The 19033-nt window shown below is 44.6% G+C and overlaps 1 protein-coding gene across 1 annotated transcript in view; it reads right to left on the reverse strand.

The window, feature by feature from the left end:
- LOC145359671 (NT-3 growth factor receptor-like) overlaps window positions 1–19033 on the reverse strand; it is a 760567-nt gene that overhangs the window by 81590 nt on the left and 659944 nt on the right. Inside the window, exons 12-13 of the mRNA XM_080214410.1 lie at window positions 6913–7043; window positions 2316–2488 (exon numbers count right to left, since the gene is read on the reverse strand). Of these exons, the coding sequence (XP_080070536.1) occupies window positions 2316–2488; window positions 6913–7043 (304 nt within the window). The remainder of the gene's footprint in view (window positions 1–2315; window positions 2489–6912; window positions 7044–19033) is intronic.

The raw sequence follows: 19033 nt of genomic DNA on the forward strand, positions 1-19033 counted from the left end.
GCCTGCCCCTGTGAGCACCTTACCGATGCTGTATTTTTGCCAGCTGGGTCCACCTGGCTCAGGTGAGGGCCTCAGACAGATAAACAATCAGGATCCATCATTTAGACAGGTTGCTAATGTCATTTTGATGATCTAAGTGAGCAGGATTATGGCAGAAGACAATCTGCGGAGCCAATCCGAGAGGCACAAAGCCGAGTGCCTCTTTTATCAATGTTTTACCTGTGGGGTCAGGGGGATTTGTTGCTTGTCTTCACTGGCTGGCCATTGAGTTTAAAAATTGGCAAGTTGTGCTGTAGCTTTATAGAACCTTAGTTAGGCCACACTTGGAATATAGTGTTCAATTTTGGTCATCACACTACCACAAGGATATGGAGGCTTTGGAGAGGGCATGGAAAAGATTTACCAGGATGTTGCCCTGGTATGGAGGGCATTAGCTGCGAGGAGAGGCTGGAAAAACTTAGTTTGTTCTCAGTTGAACGACAGAAGTTGAGAGGTGACCTGATAGAAGTCTACAAGATTATGAGGGGCGTGGATAGTCAGAAGCTTTTTCCCAGGGCGGAAGAGTCAATTACTAGGGGGCACAGGTTTAAGGTGCGAGGGGCAAAGTTTAAAGGAGATGTATGAGGCAGATGTTTTACACAGAGGGTGGGGGGTGGGGAGGAGCTGGAACTGCTGCCGGGGGAGATAGCGGAAGCAGATATGACAGTAACTTTTAAGGGGCGTCTTGTCAAATACATGAGTAGGATGGAAATGAAGGGATATGTTCCCCGGAAGGGTAGGGAGTTTTAGTTCAGTTGGGCAGCATGGTCGGTGCATGCTTGGAGGGCCAAAAGGCCTGTTCCTGTGCTGTAATTTTCTCTGTTCTTTGTTCTTTGATTTGGACAAACATAGGCAATGGTATCATCGGATAAAAGAAGGGCAAACCCAAGGCCCAGGACCCAAGTTCTTTATATTCACTACCAAAGGTCTGCTTTTATTTGATTCATTCATGGGACATGGGTATCACTGGCTGGTCAGCATTTATTACACATCCTTCATACCCCCATTTCAGAGGGCAGTTGAGTGCTGTGGCTCTGGAGTGACGTGTAAGCCAGAGCAGGTAAGAATGGCAGATTTCTTTCCCTTAAGTATATTAGCGAACCAGATGGGTTTTTCCGACAATCGGCAACGGTTTCATGGTCATCAGCAGATTCTTAATTCCGTATATCTTTATTGAATTCAAATTCCATCACCTGCTGTGGCGGGATTCGAACCCGGGTCCCTGGAGCATTAGCAAAGTTTCTGGATTAATGCGATAATACGGCCTGGTCTTCGCCTCCCCTCTGAGTCTGCTGAGGTGGCACAGAGGGGCACAGTGGTTCACACTGCTGTCTCACAGCTCCAAAGATCCGGGTTCAATTCCAGTCTTGGATGACTGTCTTTGTGGAGTTTGCACATTCTCTCCACGTCTGGATAGGATTTGTCCGTGTGCTCCGGTTTCCTTCCACACTCCAAAGATTGTGTACGCTAGGTGAATTGGCCATGCAAAATTGTCCCTTTGTGTCCAAAAGGTGTGTAGATGAGGTGGGTTAGCCGTGCTAAATGTGTGAGGCGCTTTTTCAGAGAGTTGGTGCAGATCTGATGACAAATGGCCTTCTTCTGCACTGTAGAAATTCTATTCCATGGATTTTCATCATGAGCAAAATAGGATTAGCATGCCTTTAAACTCAATGGGCCAAAGGGCCTTTTTCTGCATTGTATGACTCTATGATAATGCCCGCCTCAGTTTTTAGTCTGATCAGAAGGCAACTGGACAACGACTGCATGTAAACTGACAGCAAAGCATTATAAATTGACTGCACACATTGAGCCTGCTGGGTGAAAGCTGCCTGTAATATAATGAGGAGTGCTTTGGATGGACACTAAGCCATTTATTTAATTTGCATCACCGGATAATCCCTGATCTGTGAGGATTTGCCCTCACTTTGAACACCATTTGGGTCAATCTCCAGGAATAACACCCACCCTCCACTCAATGGTAAGAGATGCACAATGAAAACACTTAGTAAAATGGAAAAGTAACTACATTTTTAACAAGGACCCAACAAAATAAATTTATATCAATTGAGCTTTTATGGAAATTAACTCCAGCTGTACATTTTGCAATTAAATTAAAAGCCTATTATCTGATCTTGAAGTTTACAAATAAGAATTTTGAAAACTTAAAGTAACGAAAGAAATTTAATTAGCAACTTTCACAATTGCCTCAAGATATCCTCTGCTATCTTTCATTTGTCGCACTTGTCGCTCTCGTGATGCGCACGTGACGCACTCACCTCAGGAACTTATTCAAATCTCCATTCTTCATGTATTCAAAAACCATGATGAGAGGGTCGCCATCGACACAGACGCCGTAGAACTTCACAATGTGGTCATGCCGGAGGTTGGTGAGGAGCTCGGCTTCTCGCTGGAAATCTTTCCGCGCGGAGACGGTGGCATCTTTCAGAGTCTGCAGAGAGTGGGAAGGGTCAGTGTCACACTCTCGCTATCATCCGTAATCAAGGAGGCTATGCAAACCCTTTCTAAATCATTATGAATCTTTCTTACCTTTATGTCACGATCAGCACTTTTCTGTCTTTAATGCTACCATTAAGGGGTGGCACGGTGGCACAGTGGTTAGCACTGCTGCCTCACAGTGCCAGGGACCTGGGCTCAATTCCAGCCTTGGCTCACTGTCTGTGTGAAGTTTGCACATTCTCCCTGTGTCTGCTTGGGTTTCCTCCGGGTGCTCCGGTTTCTTCCCGTAGTCCAAAGATGTGTGGGTTAAGCGGATTGGTTGTGCTAACTTGTCCCTTAGTGTCAGGAAGATTAACAGGGTAAATATGTGGGGTTATGGGCATCGGGCCCGGGTGGGATTGTTGTCAGCGCAGGCTCGATGGGCCAACTGGCCTCTTTCTGCACTGTAGGGATTCTATGATTCTATGATTAACAATCCCTCTGTCTTCTATCTATGACATCTTAGTCATGGGTAGTACGGTGGCACAGTGGTTAGCACTGCTGCCTCACAGCGCCAGGGGCCCGGGCTCAATTCTGGCCTTGGGCTGTATAACATTTGCATGTTCTCCCCATGTCTGCATGTTTTTTTTAATTCATTCGTGTTACATGGGCGTTGCTGGCTGGCCAGCATTTATTGCCCAACCCAAATGCCTTTGAGAAGGTGGTGGTGAACTGCCTTCTTGAATTGCTGCAATCCACGTGCTGTGGGTTGACCCACAATGCTGTTAGGGAGGGAATTCCAGGATTTTGACCCACTGAGTACTCTGGCTTCCTCTCACAGACCAAAGATATGCAGGCTAGGTGGCTTGGCCATGCTAAATTGCCCTTTAGTGTCCCAAGATGTGTAGACAAAGGGAATTAGCAGGGTAAATATGTGGAGTTATGAGAATAGGACCTGGATCGGAAAGTCGGTGCAGACCTCATGGGCCGAGTGGCCTCCTTCTGCAAGGTGAAGATTCCATGAACATAGAAGTTGGTTTAATTGGATCGCTCTTTCAAAGTGCCAGCACCAGCATGATGGGCTGAATGGCTTCCTTCTGCATTATAGGTAGCTATGTACAGCTTCTGGAGCAGTTCCCAAAACGTAACGAGTTGTTTCAAACAACTTATCCATTCAGGGTAGGAACTTTGGGGCATGTTTGATGGCAACGTGTCGGCAGAATGTCATCAATTTCATTCATTCAATAAATTTCCCCCAGTACCAATACCTAATGTGTTGGAGGGGTACTAGTGGTCCAGACATCCACATTTAATACTCTGGAAACATCTGCTCAAATGTCACTGAAGCTATGGAGAATTTAAATTCAATTTAAAGCTAATCGCAGTACCATGGAGACCATGACATCTAACATTGGTTGTGCTAAAAGCCCATTCGCTTCACTAATTGCCTTTAGGGAAGGAAATTGGCCATTCATACCTGGTCAGGCCTACATGTGACTCCAGATCCACAACAATGCAATTGACTCTGAAAAGTCTGTGTGCACACGAGTCAAGGGAATTAAGGATGGGCCTTGCCAATGGCACCCACCTCCCATGTGTAATGACTTCAATCAAGCCATTGACGTTGGCCTATTGGAATATGGTGGGACAATTGAGGAACTTTATGGTGGGACAATTGAGGAACAGTGGAGCTCTTTCAAAGTAATTTTTCACAGTGGTCAACAAAAGTGTATACCAGTAATAAAGAAGGACTGTAGAAAAAGAGATAATCAGCTTGGAATCTCAGGAAATAAATTGAACGAAAATGCATACAAAGTGGCAAGGATTACTTGGAAACTAGAGGATTGGAAAATCTTTAAAGGTCAACATAAAGCCACGAAAAAAGCTATGAAAAAAAGTAAGATAGATTATGAGAGTAAACTAGGTCATAATATAAAAACAGATAGCAAAAGTTTCTACAAATATTTAAAACAAAAAAGAGTGGCTACAGTAAACATTGGTCTTTTAGAGGATGAGAAGGAGGATGTAATAACTGGAAATGAGGAAATGCCTGAGGCATTGAACACGTGTTTTATGTCGGTCTTCACAGTGGAAGACACAAATAACATACCAAAAATTGATGACAAGAAGGCTATGGCAAACGAAGGCCTAGAAACTATTATTATCACAAAAGAGGTTGGTCAAGGTAATGGGGCTGAAGGTAGCCAAGTCTCCCTCCCAAAGTACTAAAAGAGATTGGGGGCAGAATAGCAAATGGTATAATGGTAATTTACCAAAATTTGCTGGAATCTGGGGTAGTTCCCACAAATTGGAAAACAGCAAATGTGATGCCACTGTTTACAAAATGTGGTAGACGAATGGCAGGTAACTATAAGCCGGTTTGCTTAACTTCCGTAGTAGGGAAAATGCTTGAACCTATCATCAAGGAAGAAATAGTGAGACATCTGGATATAAGTTGTCCCATTGGGAAGAGCAGCATGAGGTCATGAAGGGCAGGTCATGTTTGACTAATTTGAGAACATTATGTGTGCAGTAGACAGAGTGGCAGAGCAAAGTGTGCAGAGGATGCTGGAAGTCTGCAAAGGGATATAGATTGCCCAATTGAGTGGGCGAGGGTCTGGCAGATGGCGTGCAATGTTGGTAGGAATATTAGCAAAATGGACTATTACTTAAATGGTACAAAATAGCAGCATGCTGCTGTGCAGAGGGACCTGGGTATCCTTGTGCATGAATCACAAAAAGTTGGTTTGCAGGTAATGAAGAAGGCAAATGGAATTTAGTCCTTCATTGTGAGAGGGATGGAGTTTAGAGACAGTGAGGTTATGTTGCAGCTGTATAAGGTGCTGGTGAGGCCACACCTGGAGTACTGTCTACAGTTTTGGCCTCCTTACTTGAGAAAGGATATACTGGCACTGGAGGGGGTGCAGAGGAGATTCACGAGGTTGATTCCGGAATTGAGAGGGTTGGCTTATGAGGAAAGACTGAATAGACCGGGGCTATACTCATTGGAATTCAGAAGAATGACAGGAGACCTTATAGACGCATATAAGATTATGAATGGAATGATTAAGATAAAAACAAGAAAGTTGTTTTCAACAGCAGGCGAAACTAGAACTAGGGGGTATGCCTCAAAATAAGGGGGAGCAGATTTAGGATTGAGTTCAAAGGAACTTCTTCACACAAAGGATTGTGAATCTGTAGAATTCTCTGCCCAGTGAAGCAGTTGAGGCTACCTCATTGAATTTTTTTAAGGCAAGGATAGATAAATTTTTGAACAGTAAAGGAACTAAGGGTTATGGTGAGTGGGTGGGTAAGTGAAGTTGAGTCCACAAAAAGATCAGCGGTGATCTTATTGAATGGCAGAGCAGGCTCGAGGGGCCAGATGCCCTACTCCTGTTCCTAGTTCTTATTTTCTTATGTTCTTAATCTGAACTCCCTGATTAAGGAGTCAATTGATGGGCCAATCAGGGAGTATTTTCCTTGTATTTAACCGGGAGTGTCAGTTCCTGTGGCACTCCAGAAGGTAGACTGCTGAATGATAGCACTCTGGTACTACTATTAGAATTTTTAATGATTGGATTTTCATAAATGGGATTCTGCCTCTGAAGACTTATTACACCGTGAAAGAACAAGGACAAATTAAACCAGAATTGTCCCTCTGAGTGGTAATAGCAGCTTCCCAAAAAATGACACCACTGGGTTGGTAGAGGATCCAACGCATCAGATTAATGGGACATTGGGGTTGTACTGAACACTGGTGCAGTATGAGGTGACACAGAGCAGCACCAGGACCTTCTGTGCGTGAATCAGTGCAGTTTCAAGAGTCTGGTCTTAACCTTAGACTGTTTGACTCAGATCCAATCTGGAGAGGGCAGGATTGGTCACACCTGGACCTGTTTTCATTCCAAGATCTTCATCATTCAGAGTTGGAATGTACCTTTACTTCAGGCTCCGACCTGCCACTCTGCACTGGAGTTTGGGGCAGGTATTTAATTTAAGGTATTAGGATAACCAATCAGTTTAAATAGCTGGTGTTCGGCACTCAGGTTAAAAGCCAGCACTGAATTCAATCTGAACAATCTAGAAGAGGGTTTTATAGAAAGAAGATAAAGTAGGTATCATCTCCGGGGCACACTTGTGGCACAGTGATTAGCATTGCTACCTCACTGCGCCAGGAACCTGGGTTCGATTCTGGGTTGGGTTACTGTCTGTATGGAGTCTGCACATTCTTCCTTTGTCTGTATGGGTTTTCTCCGGGTATTCCAGTTTCCTCCCACAGTCCAAAGATATGCTGGATAGGTGCGGTGGCCATGCTAAATTCTCCCTCAGTGTACCCAAACAGTGCCGGAGGGAATTTTCACAGTCACTTCAATGCAGTGTTAATGAAAGCCTACTTGTGATACGAATAATTAAGTTTTAAAAACTTTCAACACTCACCTTAACTGCCACCAGCATCTTGTCCTTGGTTGGGCTCAAATTGTAACATTCGGCCAAGAAAACTTTCCCAAAAGCTCCCTCGCCCAGCTCTCGTTTCAACACAATGTCCCTCCTCTTGATGTGCTGTACATCTGAAAGGTCAGAATAACCGAGACAATGAATGCCTGAGGTTGAGGCAAACAAAGCGGGCAAGATACAAATGCAGATGGTCCATTAGACACTCCCAGACCATAGACAGAATAAAGTGAAATCTTGAAACACAGAAACTAGAAGGAGTTGGCCATTCGAGCCTTCCAGCCATTCATTTTGATCATCGAATTCAATATCCCAATCCTCCCTTCCTCTCATATCCTTTGATCCCTTTACCCTCAAGGGCTACATCCAGTTTCTTCTTGAAATCAAATAACTTTTTGGCCTCAACTACTTTCTGTGGTAGTGAATTCTACACATTCGCCACCCTCTGGGTGCAGAAATGTCTTCTCACCTCAGGTTTACCCCATATCCTCAAACTATGACCCCTAGTTCTGGACTCCCCCACAATTGGAAACATTCTTTCTGAATCTACCCTGTCAGAATTCTCTAAGTTTCTGTGAGATCTCCTCTCACTCTTTCAAATTCCAGTGAATATAATCCTAACCGATTTAGTCTCTCCTCATATGACAGACCTGCCATCCCAGGAATCAGCCTGGTAAACCTTCGCTGTGTTCCCTCTATAGCAAGGACGTCTTTCCTTCGTTAAGGCACCAAAACTGCGCAAAATCCCCCATTTACATGGCAAAAGTTGCTTTTGCATTAAATTGAGAGGAATCCATTACTGCTTGTTACCATGGTGAGGGTCTTTTCCAGCCAATGACAACCCTTGAAAACCAGCCTGACCCAGAAATATCTTATAACTAAGAGAAAGAAAAATCAGATTCTGAGGGAAGGCCGGAATTCTCGTATCCAGCTGCCGCTTGAATTCTAGTGGGCAGGCCATGTGAAAGTCGATTGGAATTGGGCAGGATTCTCCGGTTTTCAGGTAAGCACGGCCGCGGAATCCCACCCATTAACTCTGTTTCTCTCCCCACAGAAGCTGCCAGACCTGCTGAATATTTCCAACATTTGCTGTTTGTTTTAAGGAAATTAGGGTTCCCCCGCCTGATCAGCACCCTCAGTTGGAGGGTTCTTGCTCCTGACCTCTGTCTGATAGTCTGCACTAGAAAGTGTGTGGCGATTGGGCAAGGGTGGAATCAGTCTGAGCTGCCATCATTGAACTCCAATAAAGAATGGGCAATGTGCTGGTGGACAGTTGCCGCACATAGGAATGGGTGCCTACAGGGAAGGAGGGACAAGAATGGGTCTGCACCTTTCTGGAGGTAACAGTCAGAAACAAAGCGAACAGAACGGAGACAGAATCACTTGCTGCACTCTGCTGACCTCACATATGGGTTCATTGGTATTCATGCCGGCAGCTCCTGACATCCAAGGCAACTTGCAGTTGGGAAGCGAAAGTGCTGGAAATTTGGAATGAAGTCAAAAAATATTGGAAAAGGATAAAAGTCTAAGTAACCAGTTGTATAAGAGGGCCAAACTTCAAACACTCTCTCTGCAGCTTGATTCATCAAAATATTATTTTCTAAATCCTCAAGTGTATCCATGCTAAGTTTGGCTGCATGAAGAAATACAATTTCTACATCTTCCATGTGGCCAGGAGGAATGCAACGGCAAGTTCACTCTGGAGTTGCTGTTGACTGCATGCCAAGATGCAGTGGTTACTCACAGGGGACTCAGGTTCAACTCCTGGCTCGGATCACCGTCTGTGTGGAGTCCGTATGTTCTCCCTGAATCTGCGTGGGTTTCCTCTGGGGTGGTCCGACTTCCTTCCACAGGCCAAAGGTGTGCGGGGTAGGTGCAGTGCCCATGATACATTGCTCCTTAGTGTCCCGGGATGCGTGGGTCAGAGGGACTGATGTGGTGAACGTGTGGGGTTGTGGGGGGTAGTGTCTAGGTGCAATTATTATTGGTGAATACTTGATGGGTCGAATGGCCTCCTTCTGCACTGTAGGGATTCCATGGATTCTATCTGTCATTAACATACCATTAACCCTGACAGATTGTGTGTGTGTGTGTGTGTGTGTGTGTGTGTGTGTGTGTGTGTGTGTGTGTGTGTGTGTGTGTGTGTGTGTATTATGTTACTGATGTGTGGTGTAGTGAATGTGTCTGTGTGTGCACGCATGCATGTACACATGTCCAAGCATGTGTATATGAACATGTGCATATCATAGAATCATAGAAAACCTACAGTGCAGAAGGAGGCCATTCGGCCCAGCGAGTCTGCACTGACACCAATCCCACCTTGGCCTTACTCTCACTACCCCACACATTTACCCCATTTATCCCTCTAACCTACATAATACCAGTACATTAAGGGGCAATTTAGCACGGCCAATCAACCTAACCCGCACATCCCTGGAGTGTGTATATGTCTGCATATGTATGCATGCATGCATGTACAGTAGCGTGCAAGTGTGTGTGCATGTGTGTGCATGGGAAGGAGAGCCAACTCCCAAGAAAGAGAAGTGAATGCAATGCTCGATGGAGAAATGATTTGAGGCAATCACAAACAGCAGAAACAAATCTCTTTGACATGTCAGATATATTGTATTCAAATTCAACCAGCTGACTGGTTTCTGGCATGGCAGCCTGCAGGGGTATTAACAGAACCTGTTGTGTAATGCTGAGCCAAGCGCAAATACAAAACACAGTGACTTCTCGGGTTGCAAAAAACTTTGTTAAATACACAGCCACAATACAGCAGAGCCACAACTGCATGCACACGAGACTTGAGGCGACATATGTGTGTGAGACCAGCAATCCCGCAGAGGTTCAATCACACAGACAGCCTGTTAGCAAGCACACCTTGGTGAAATCTGGGAATTTATGCGGACAGTCAGAAAGTTAAGCGGGGATTGACTTGACACAAATGAAAGGATATGAGGAGCGATGGTCTGAGAATCGTAATATGGTCTCTGTTATTGTCGGGCCATACTTTACATGCACAGCCACTCAATCATTGGCAATGGGTGTGTGTCTGACAGCCGGAGAGAAGCAGCTGCTCTGATCTCCATCACTGGTCTCTGCTCAGGTTCCCTCCTTCAATTCCACACTAATACACAAGGACCTTTCCCACACCAGCACATACTTATTTAACCGAAGGCATTCAACTCAATCAATTTTCTCATCACTGCTATTTACCTTCCATATCTGTGATGTTTCCTCCCTGCCAATCATCTGATGGCTGCTAATTTCACACACAATAGTCAGTACCAGGGTGTTTATTATATGGATATAATATGGATTGAGAATTGGATAATGGACAGGAAAGAGTGAGAATAACTGGGTCATTCCTGAGTCGGCAGACTGTGGACAGTGGGGTATCACACGGATCAGTATTTGGGCCTCAGCTATTCAATGATTTGGAAGCAGGGACCAAATGTAATGTTTTTAAAACTCGGTGGGAATGTGAGCTGTGAGGAGGATGGAGGGAGCATTCAAAAGGGTTTAGACAGGCTGAGCGTGCAAGCACATTACAAATGGAACATGCGCTCAGATCCTGCATGGACCAGCTGACAGGGTATTCGCCAACATCAAACCTATCCATCAACTCCATCTACACTTCCGCTGCCCTGCAATAGTGGACACCGTAATCAAGGACACCACACACCCTAGACATTCTCTCTTCCACCTTTGGGAAAAAGATACAAAAGTCTGAGGTCATGTACCAACTGACTCAAGATCAGCTTCTTCCCTGCTGCCCAGACTTTTGAATGGACTTAACTTGTATTAAGTTGATCTTTCTCTAACCCTATCTATGACTGTAATACTACATTCTGCACTCTCTCTTTTCCTTCTCTAAAAATGGCATGCTTTGTCTGTATAGCGCTCAGGAAACTTTACTTTTCGCTGTATACTAATATGTGACAATAATAAATCGAATCAAGTAAAGTCAAATCTAAGTGGAGAGCTGATGATGGTTACTCCTCAATGGTATGCTTTCTCTAAACCCTGTCGATAACTGGAATACTATACTCTGCACCCTCTCCCTCCCTTCTCCCTTCTGTACTCTATGAATGGTATGTTTTGTTTGTATAGCTCACAAGAAACAATACTTTTCACTGTATCCCAATACATATGACAATAATAAATCAGTTCAATCAATTCAATTCAAATAATGTGAAAAAATATGAAATTATCTACTTTAAAGTTTATTTATCAGTGTCACAAGTAGGCTTACATTAACACTGCAATGAAGTTACTGTGAAAATCCCCAAGCCACTACACTCTGGTGCCTGTTTGGGTACACTGAGGGAGAATTTAGCATGGCCAATGCACCTAACCAGCACGTCTTTTGGACTGTGGGAGGAAACCAGAGCATCCAGAGGAAAACCACACAGACACAGGGAGAATATGCAGACTCTGCATAGTCAGTGACCCAAGCTGCGAATCAAACCCAGTTCCCTGGCGCTGTGATGTAGCTGTGCTAACTCTGTAGGAAAGACAGAAATGCAGAGTATTTATTAAATGGTGAGAGATTGGAAAGTGTTGATGCTAAATTGACCCGAGTGTTGGAGGATTAGCAGCGTAAATATGTGGGTCACGGGAGTGGGTTCTGGGTGGGATTGTGGTCAGTGCAAACTTGATGAGCTAGGTGGCCTCCTTCTGCACTGTAAGGATTCTGTTATTCTATGTTTCTAAATCCAAGGTGACCCAATGTCCTTGTTTATTAGTCACTAAAAGCTGACATGCAGGTGCAGCAAAAAATTAGTAAGGCTAATTTTTTCTTATTTACTCTTGGACACAGGCATCGCTGGCTGGCCAGCATTTATTGCCCATCCCTGTTTGCCTTTGAAAGTAGTTGAGAGTCAACCACATTGCTGTGACTCTGGAATCACATATAGGCCAGACCAGGTAAGGACAGCAGATTTCCTTCCCTCAAGTGAACCAGATGGGATTTTCCAACAATCGACAATGGTTTCATGGTCATCAGCTGGTTCTTAATTCCAAATATTTTTATTGAATTCAAATTCCACCATCTGCCGTGGCAGGATTCGAATCCAGACCCTCAGAACATTAGCTGAGTTTCTGGATTAATAATCTAATGATAATACCAGAAGGCCACCACATCCCTAATAATGGTGTTATTATGCACACTCCTATGGACAAGGGTGCATAAAGAATCACAAGATAGCCTTGATAACTTGAACACTGGGAGCTGTTTATTGGAGGTGTCCAGTGATTCACAGTCAGATCTCTGCCCAACAGGATCCCACACTGGAAGGAGCTAATTGCCCAGGGGGCAACTGACCGCACCCTTAAAGGGGCAGTCCACACCCCAAACTCTGACATACAATCTACACACATATACCACAGGTGGGTTGGTCTTTGTTGCAAGAGGATTTGAGCACAGGCTTGAAGAAGTTTTGCCACAATTGTATGGAGCCTTGATGAGGCTGCATCTGGAGTATTGTGCACAGTTTGTATGAAGGGAGGATACATTCGCCACTGGAAATGCAATGAAGGTTCACCATACTAATCCCTGGGATGGTGGGATTGTCCTGTACGGAGAGATTGAGGAGACCGAGCCTGCGTTCTCTTGAGTTTACAAGAATGAGAGGTGATTTTACTGAAACTTGCAAAATTCTCACAGGGCTCAACATAGTGGATAATGGAAGAATGCTTCCCCTGGTTGGGAGGTATTGGATCCAGGCACACAGTCCCAGAATAAGGGGCATTTAGGACTGAGATGATGAGGCATTACTTCACTTAAAGAGTGGTGAATCTTCCCGACTCTTTGCCCCAGGTGTCTGTGGAAGCTCAGTTGCTGAGTTGTTCTAATCCGAGATTAATAGCTTTCAAGATATAAAAACATCAAGGAAGATGCAGCTGTGTTGGAAATAATGGTGTTGAGGTCGAGGATCAGCCAACGCCTAGATGGACAGTGGAACAGGTTCAAAGGGTTGAATGATCTATTCCTGATCCTATGTTCATCTAACCACAAAGCTCACCCCCCACCCCCCACGCACACCCACTCACTCTCTCACTCTCCCACTTAGGGGATCTATTTTATCATTTTTTGAAAGTGTGGGGTGGATTTGAAACTGGGAGAGTTTCAGATCTGACTTTTAGACCCATTCTGAGGCACTCCCATACACACTCTGCCTGCAAAAATATCAGCGAGTTCGATTCTTGCTGCAGAAGTCTGTGGGCAGGGCTTAACATGCCCGAAATCCTGCAGCTCCAGTTGGAGCCTCCAACTGCGCATGCGCAGAAAAGGGAATAAATAATGCTGTTCACCTGCCATGTCCCTTCCCAGCTGGATAATGCCTCCCCAGAGACTCACCCTCCCCTCTCCCTGCCCGAGGTCTAGTTTTCCTGCGTATAACAGCTTTTCTTCTCAATGATTTACAATGTCTGCTCCATGTTCCAGCTCTTCCCAGCTTGTTTGATTTTTCCCCTGAACCAACACCCAAGCTTAGCTAACCATAGCAACAGTAAACAAACTCACATAATCAAACTCAGAACGATTGTACACAACATATTTTGGTCTGGGTTGAGGTTCAGTTGTTGCTGTGAACTGATCAAACTGTGTAACCTGGTGATGTACATTACTGAACACTGGTGTGTCCTGCATACTAACAACTTCCAGCACCTCAAAGACCCTGATGTGTCACCTCTCAAACATGATGGGAGGCTCAGATACAGGGTCATCTACAGGGAGTGACTGAAGTTAAACAAGTGGGAGCAGCCTTGACTTCACTCAATGTCAGAATGAGAGTGCGATGCTTTTTCTCACAGAGGCAGTGCGCTCACAAACCAGTTTCTGACAACAGAAAATCCATCAAAGATTCTTCATTCTTTTTACAATGTGACATCTCAAATTACTCTGGTGTATTTGCAATGCCAAAAAAACTGACATTAAATAGAGTAAATTCATCTGGAATTAAGTAAACAAACGCTTTCTCACACATTTTACAATCACAGGTACCTCCACATTTACACAAACAGGAATTGTACATACATGCTAACAGTGTTTTGAGCCTTTAGATTAGAGGCGACCAACTCCTACCGTTTGAGCAGTCTGTGGGGAACTCATCCCCACCGACACTGACACCCCCCGCAGCCACCAATGTCTCTATATTCTCAGGAGGCTAAGGAAACTCAACATGCCTGCTATGATTCTCACCAATTTTTACAGGTGCACCATAGAAAGCATCCTATTCAGATGTGTTACAGCTTGGTATGGTTCCTAATTGACCAAGACCACAAGAAACTGCAAAGGGTTGTGAACGTAGCCCAGTCTATCACTCAAACCAGCCTCACATCCATTGACTCCGTCTACACTTCCCACTGTCTCAGAAAAGCAGCCAGCCTGGTCAAGAACCACATGTACCCCAGACAATCTCTCTTCCACTGTCTTCCGTCAGGAAAAAGATACAAAAGTCTGGGAACATGCACCAACCGAGTCAAGAACAGCTTCTTTCCTGCTGCCATCAGACTTCTGAATGGACAAACCTTACATTAAGTTGATCTTTCTCTACACCGTAACGATGACTGTAACACTACATTCTGCACCTTCTCCTTTCCTTCTCTCCTGTGTATTCTATGAATGGTATGCTTTGTATAGTGTGCAAGAAACAACACTTTTCACCGTATCCCAATACATGTGACAGTAATAAATCGAATCAAATGTACACTCCCAATGAGTGTTGATTGGCTGCAGGAGGGACTTGAACCTCCCAATTGGAGGAATCAATCTGATTTTATTGGCAGCTTTCCTGTCTCTGCAGCAACAGCGCTGCGGTGGACAGAAGTGGAACTACACCAACTTGTCTGAGCCACAGGACAAGGTTAGAGTCAGGAGTCAGTCCCAGGGTGGGGATTATAGTGAAGAGCTGGGGAGTTACCAGCAAACAACTGGAGTCTTGGGAGAGAGGCCAGTGGGGCAGGGAGGTGTGCAGGCCACCAGGCTTGACTGAGGACTTCTGACTGAGGGTTTCTGATGGAGACTCATCCCTCGCACTCCAGCCCCCCCAATCTGTCCTTCCATCTGAGATCCAACTGATTTTTTCCAGTATTCCCCATGGAGAGTCAATGTTTGCAACGGCCTAAACATTGATGCTAGACCAGAAATGGTGCTTAACTGCCCATTAATTGGCCATTTAAAGGTTCAATTGGGGCAATGGTAGACTTCACATCAGAAGCCTTTCCTACCCCCGTGTAAAATCACTGCTTGTCCAGGACAGGAGAAAGCCCGGACGGAATTCTGTTCCTGCAATTTCACACTCTCCTCCGCCTAAAGACCCATAGGTGGGAGAGCATAAAATTCAGATCAATGACTTACTTAACGAATCAATCAGACAACTGGACAGCCCAACGTGCAAATATTAATAGGAAAAAGACAGAAGCTTTAATATAGACAGATTTCCAGGCTGCTTCACAGAGATGTGAGAAAAAAATGACATCAAGGTAACAAAAGGACAGTAAAGAGAGTGGGCAAAGAATTGGCAGAGAATTGCACATATCAGGAATGTGCAGTTATACCCTTTGGTAGGAAGGATGAAGGGGCTGAATCTTATCTAAATGGAGAAAGACTGCAGAAAGCTGCAGTGCAAAGGGGTTTGGGGGTCCTTGTGCATAAATCACAAAAAGCTAGCCTGCAAGTTCAGCAAGTAATAGCGAAGGCAAATGGAATGTCGGTCCTTTATTTCAAATGGAATGGAGTATAAAAATAAGGAAGTCTTGCTAAAACTATGCAAGGCATTAGTTAAACCACACCTGGAATACTGCGAACAATTTTGGTCCCCTTATCTAAGGAAAGACATACCAGCACTGGAGACAGTCCAGAGGAGGTTCACTAGGTAGATCCTGGGTATGGAGGGATTTTCTTATGAGAGGTTCAGTAGGTTGGGCCTGTACTCATTGGAGTTCGGCAGAACGAGGGGCAGCCTTATTGAGATACTTAGGGTTCTAGGGGACTTGACACAGTAGACGCTGAGAGAATGCTTCCCCTTCTGGGGGTGTCTAGGACCAGAGGACTCTCATAGTAAAGTGGTCATTTATCATTTGAGACAGAGATAAGAAGACATTTCTTCTCTCAGAGGGTACTGATTCTGTGGAATTCCAACCTCGGATCACTGTCTGTGTACAGTTTGAAGTCTGACAACACCAGGTTTAAGTCCAGCCGATTTATTTCATAGTAATCTCACAAGTTTTCGAGGTTAAGCTCTTCTTCAGGTGAATGGAGAGTTTTGGTCTCAGACAGAGCATACAAAGCACAGACAGTCTGTGCTTTATATGCTCTGTCTGAGGCCAGAACTCTCCATTCACCTGCAGAAGAGTTTAACCTTGAAAGCTAGTGAGATTACTATCAAATAAATTGGTTGGACTTAAACCTGGTGTTGTCAGACTTTTTACTGTGTTTACCCCAGTCCAATGCCGGCATCTCCAAATCATGTGTACAGTTTGCACATTCTCCCCGTGTCTATGTGAGGTTCCTTTGGTGTGTGTGTGAGTGTCTGTCTTTATATGCCCTGTTTGTGATCAGAACTCTCCACTGACCTGACGAAGGGGCAGAACCCCAAAAGCTAGTGGTGTTTGCTATCAAATAAACCTGTTGGATTTTAACCTGGTGTGTGAGACTTCTAACTGTGTTTATCCGAACCCAACGCCGGCATCTCCACATCAAGGCTGAAATAGACAGATCTGTAATCAGTAAGGGAATCAAGTGTTACGTGGATAAGGCAGGAAAGTTGAGTTCAGGATCATCATGTCCAATCAGTCAGAATCTCATTGAATCGAAACCAGACTCAATGGGCCAAATGGCCTACTTCTGCTCTAAGGTCTTATGCTCTAATGGAGAGATCAGAAGAGGTGACCAAAAGCTCAAAGGACTGGGTCTTACAGGGAGAAAAGAGTTGAAGAAGCAGGCACATAAGAGGAGAGTTCCAAACATGAGATATCGGTAGCAGAAGGGTTGGTCACCAAAGGGAGGGCAAAAAAACAAGGGATCTTGATCAATTGGGCCAGTGGGCTGACGAATGGCAGATGGAATTTAATTTAGACAAATGTGAGGTGATGCATTTTTGTCGATTGAACCAGGGCAGGACTTACTCAGTTAATGGTAGGGCCTTGGGGAGAGTTACAGAACAAAGAGATCTAGGGGTACATGTTCATAACTCCTTGAAAGTGGAGTCACAGGTGGACAGAGTGGTGAAAAACATTCGGTATGCTTGGTTTCATCGATCACAACATTGAATACAAGAGTTGGAATGTCTTGTTGAAGTTGTACATGACATTGGTAAGGCCATACTTGGAATACTGTGTGCAATTCTGGTCACCCTATTATAGAAAGGATATTATTGAACTAGAAAGAGTGCAGAAAAGATTTACTAGGATGCTACCGGGACTTGGTGGACTGAGTTATAAGGAGAAGATGGATAGACTGATACTTTTTTCTCTGGAGTGTAGGAGGCTGAGGGATGATCTTACAGAGGTCTATAAAATAATGAGGGGCATAGAGCAGCTAGGTAGTCAATATCTTTTCCCAAAGATAGAGGGGTCTAAAACTAAAGGGCATAAGTTTAAGGTGAGAGGGGAGAGATACAAAAGGGTCCAGAGGGGCAAATTTTTCACACAGAGGTGATGAGTGCCTGGAACAAGCTGCCAGAGGTAGTAGTAGAGGTGGGTACAATTTTATCTTTTAAAAAGCATTTAGATAGTTTCATGGGTATGATGGGTATAGAGGGATGTGGGCCAAATGTGGGCAATTGCGATTAGCTTAGGGATTTTAAAAAACAAAGGGCGGCATGGACAAGTTGGGCTGAAGGGCCTGTTTCCATGGTGTAAACCTCTATGACTCGAAAAGACCAGAATCAGATGAATAGAAATAGCAGTGGGGGAATGAAAGCAGCAATCAAATTGCTGAGTTGGAGGAGATTAGAGAGAAGGGATCTACTAACATACACAGACACCCACTCAATCAATTACTCACGCTCACACACACACACATACACACACAAAATCACCTTCCTTTGTACAATGCTGCTGAATCACATACGATCACAGAATCATAAAAATCCTTTGGAGAGGGTACAGAAGAGGTTTACTAGGGTGTTGCCTGGTCTGGAGGTTATTAGCTATGAGGAGAGGTTGGATAAACTCGGTTTGTTCTCACTGGAACAATGGAGGTTGAGGGGTAACCTGATAGAGGTTTACAAGATTATGAGTGCCATGGACAGAATGGACCACCAGATGCTATTTCCTAGGGTAGAAAAGTCAAGTGGGGGACATAAGTTTAGGGTATGTGGGGAAAAGTTTGGAGATGTGCGAGGCAAGTGTTTTACACAGAGGGTGGTGAATGTCTGGAACGTGCTGCCTGGGGACATGGTGGGAGCAGGTATGATTGTGGCATTTAATGGGCAACTAGACAAATACATGAACGGGATGGGAATGGAAGGATATGGATTCCATAAGTGCATACGGTTTTAGTTTAGACAGGCATTTGCATGGGCTTAGATGGCCAATGGGCCTGTTCCTGTGCTGTACTCTTCTTTGCTCCCTGCACAGTGCAGAAGCAGGCCATTTGGACCCATCAAGTCTCAGATGGAGCATCCCACCGAATCCTTTGTAACCCCATATATTTACCCTGCTAATCACCCTTAATCTATATCTTATGACCCTAAGGGGCAACTTAGCGTGGCCAATCAACCTAACCCACATTCCTTTGGACTGTGGGGGGGAAACCGGAGCACCCGGAGGAAGGTCACACAGACATGGGGAGAATGTGCAAACTGTACACTGATAGTGATCCGCGGTCTCTGGCACTGTGAGGCAGCAGTGCTAACCACGATGCCACCCACTCAATCCTGGTACAAATGCTCACTAGTACATCATTATCAGCACACACAATTACACACAATAACGTCTTATAGGAAAAGATGGTGCGTTAGTAAATTCTCTTGCAAGCTTCATTAAAGAGGCCTTTACACTTCAGGATCCATCAGGAGCGCTGATCTCAGGCTGTTGCGGATTAATCAGACAACACATGGTGAGTACACAATCTCCCAAGTTTTTATTACTTGCT

Source organism: Carcharhinus amblyrhynchos, chromosome 28 (assembly GCF_965287045.1).
Source record: "Carcharhinus amblyrhynchos chromosome 28, sCarAmb.v2.hapA, whole genome shotgun sequence".
NCBI classification, from domain to species: domain Eukaryota; kingdom Metazoa; phylum Chordata; class Chondrichthyes; order Carcharhiniformes; family Carcharhinidae; genus Carcharhinus; species Carcharhinus amblyrhynchos.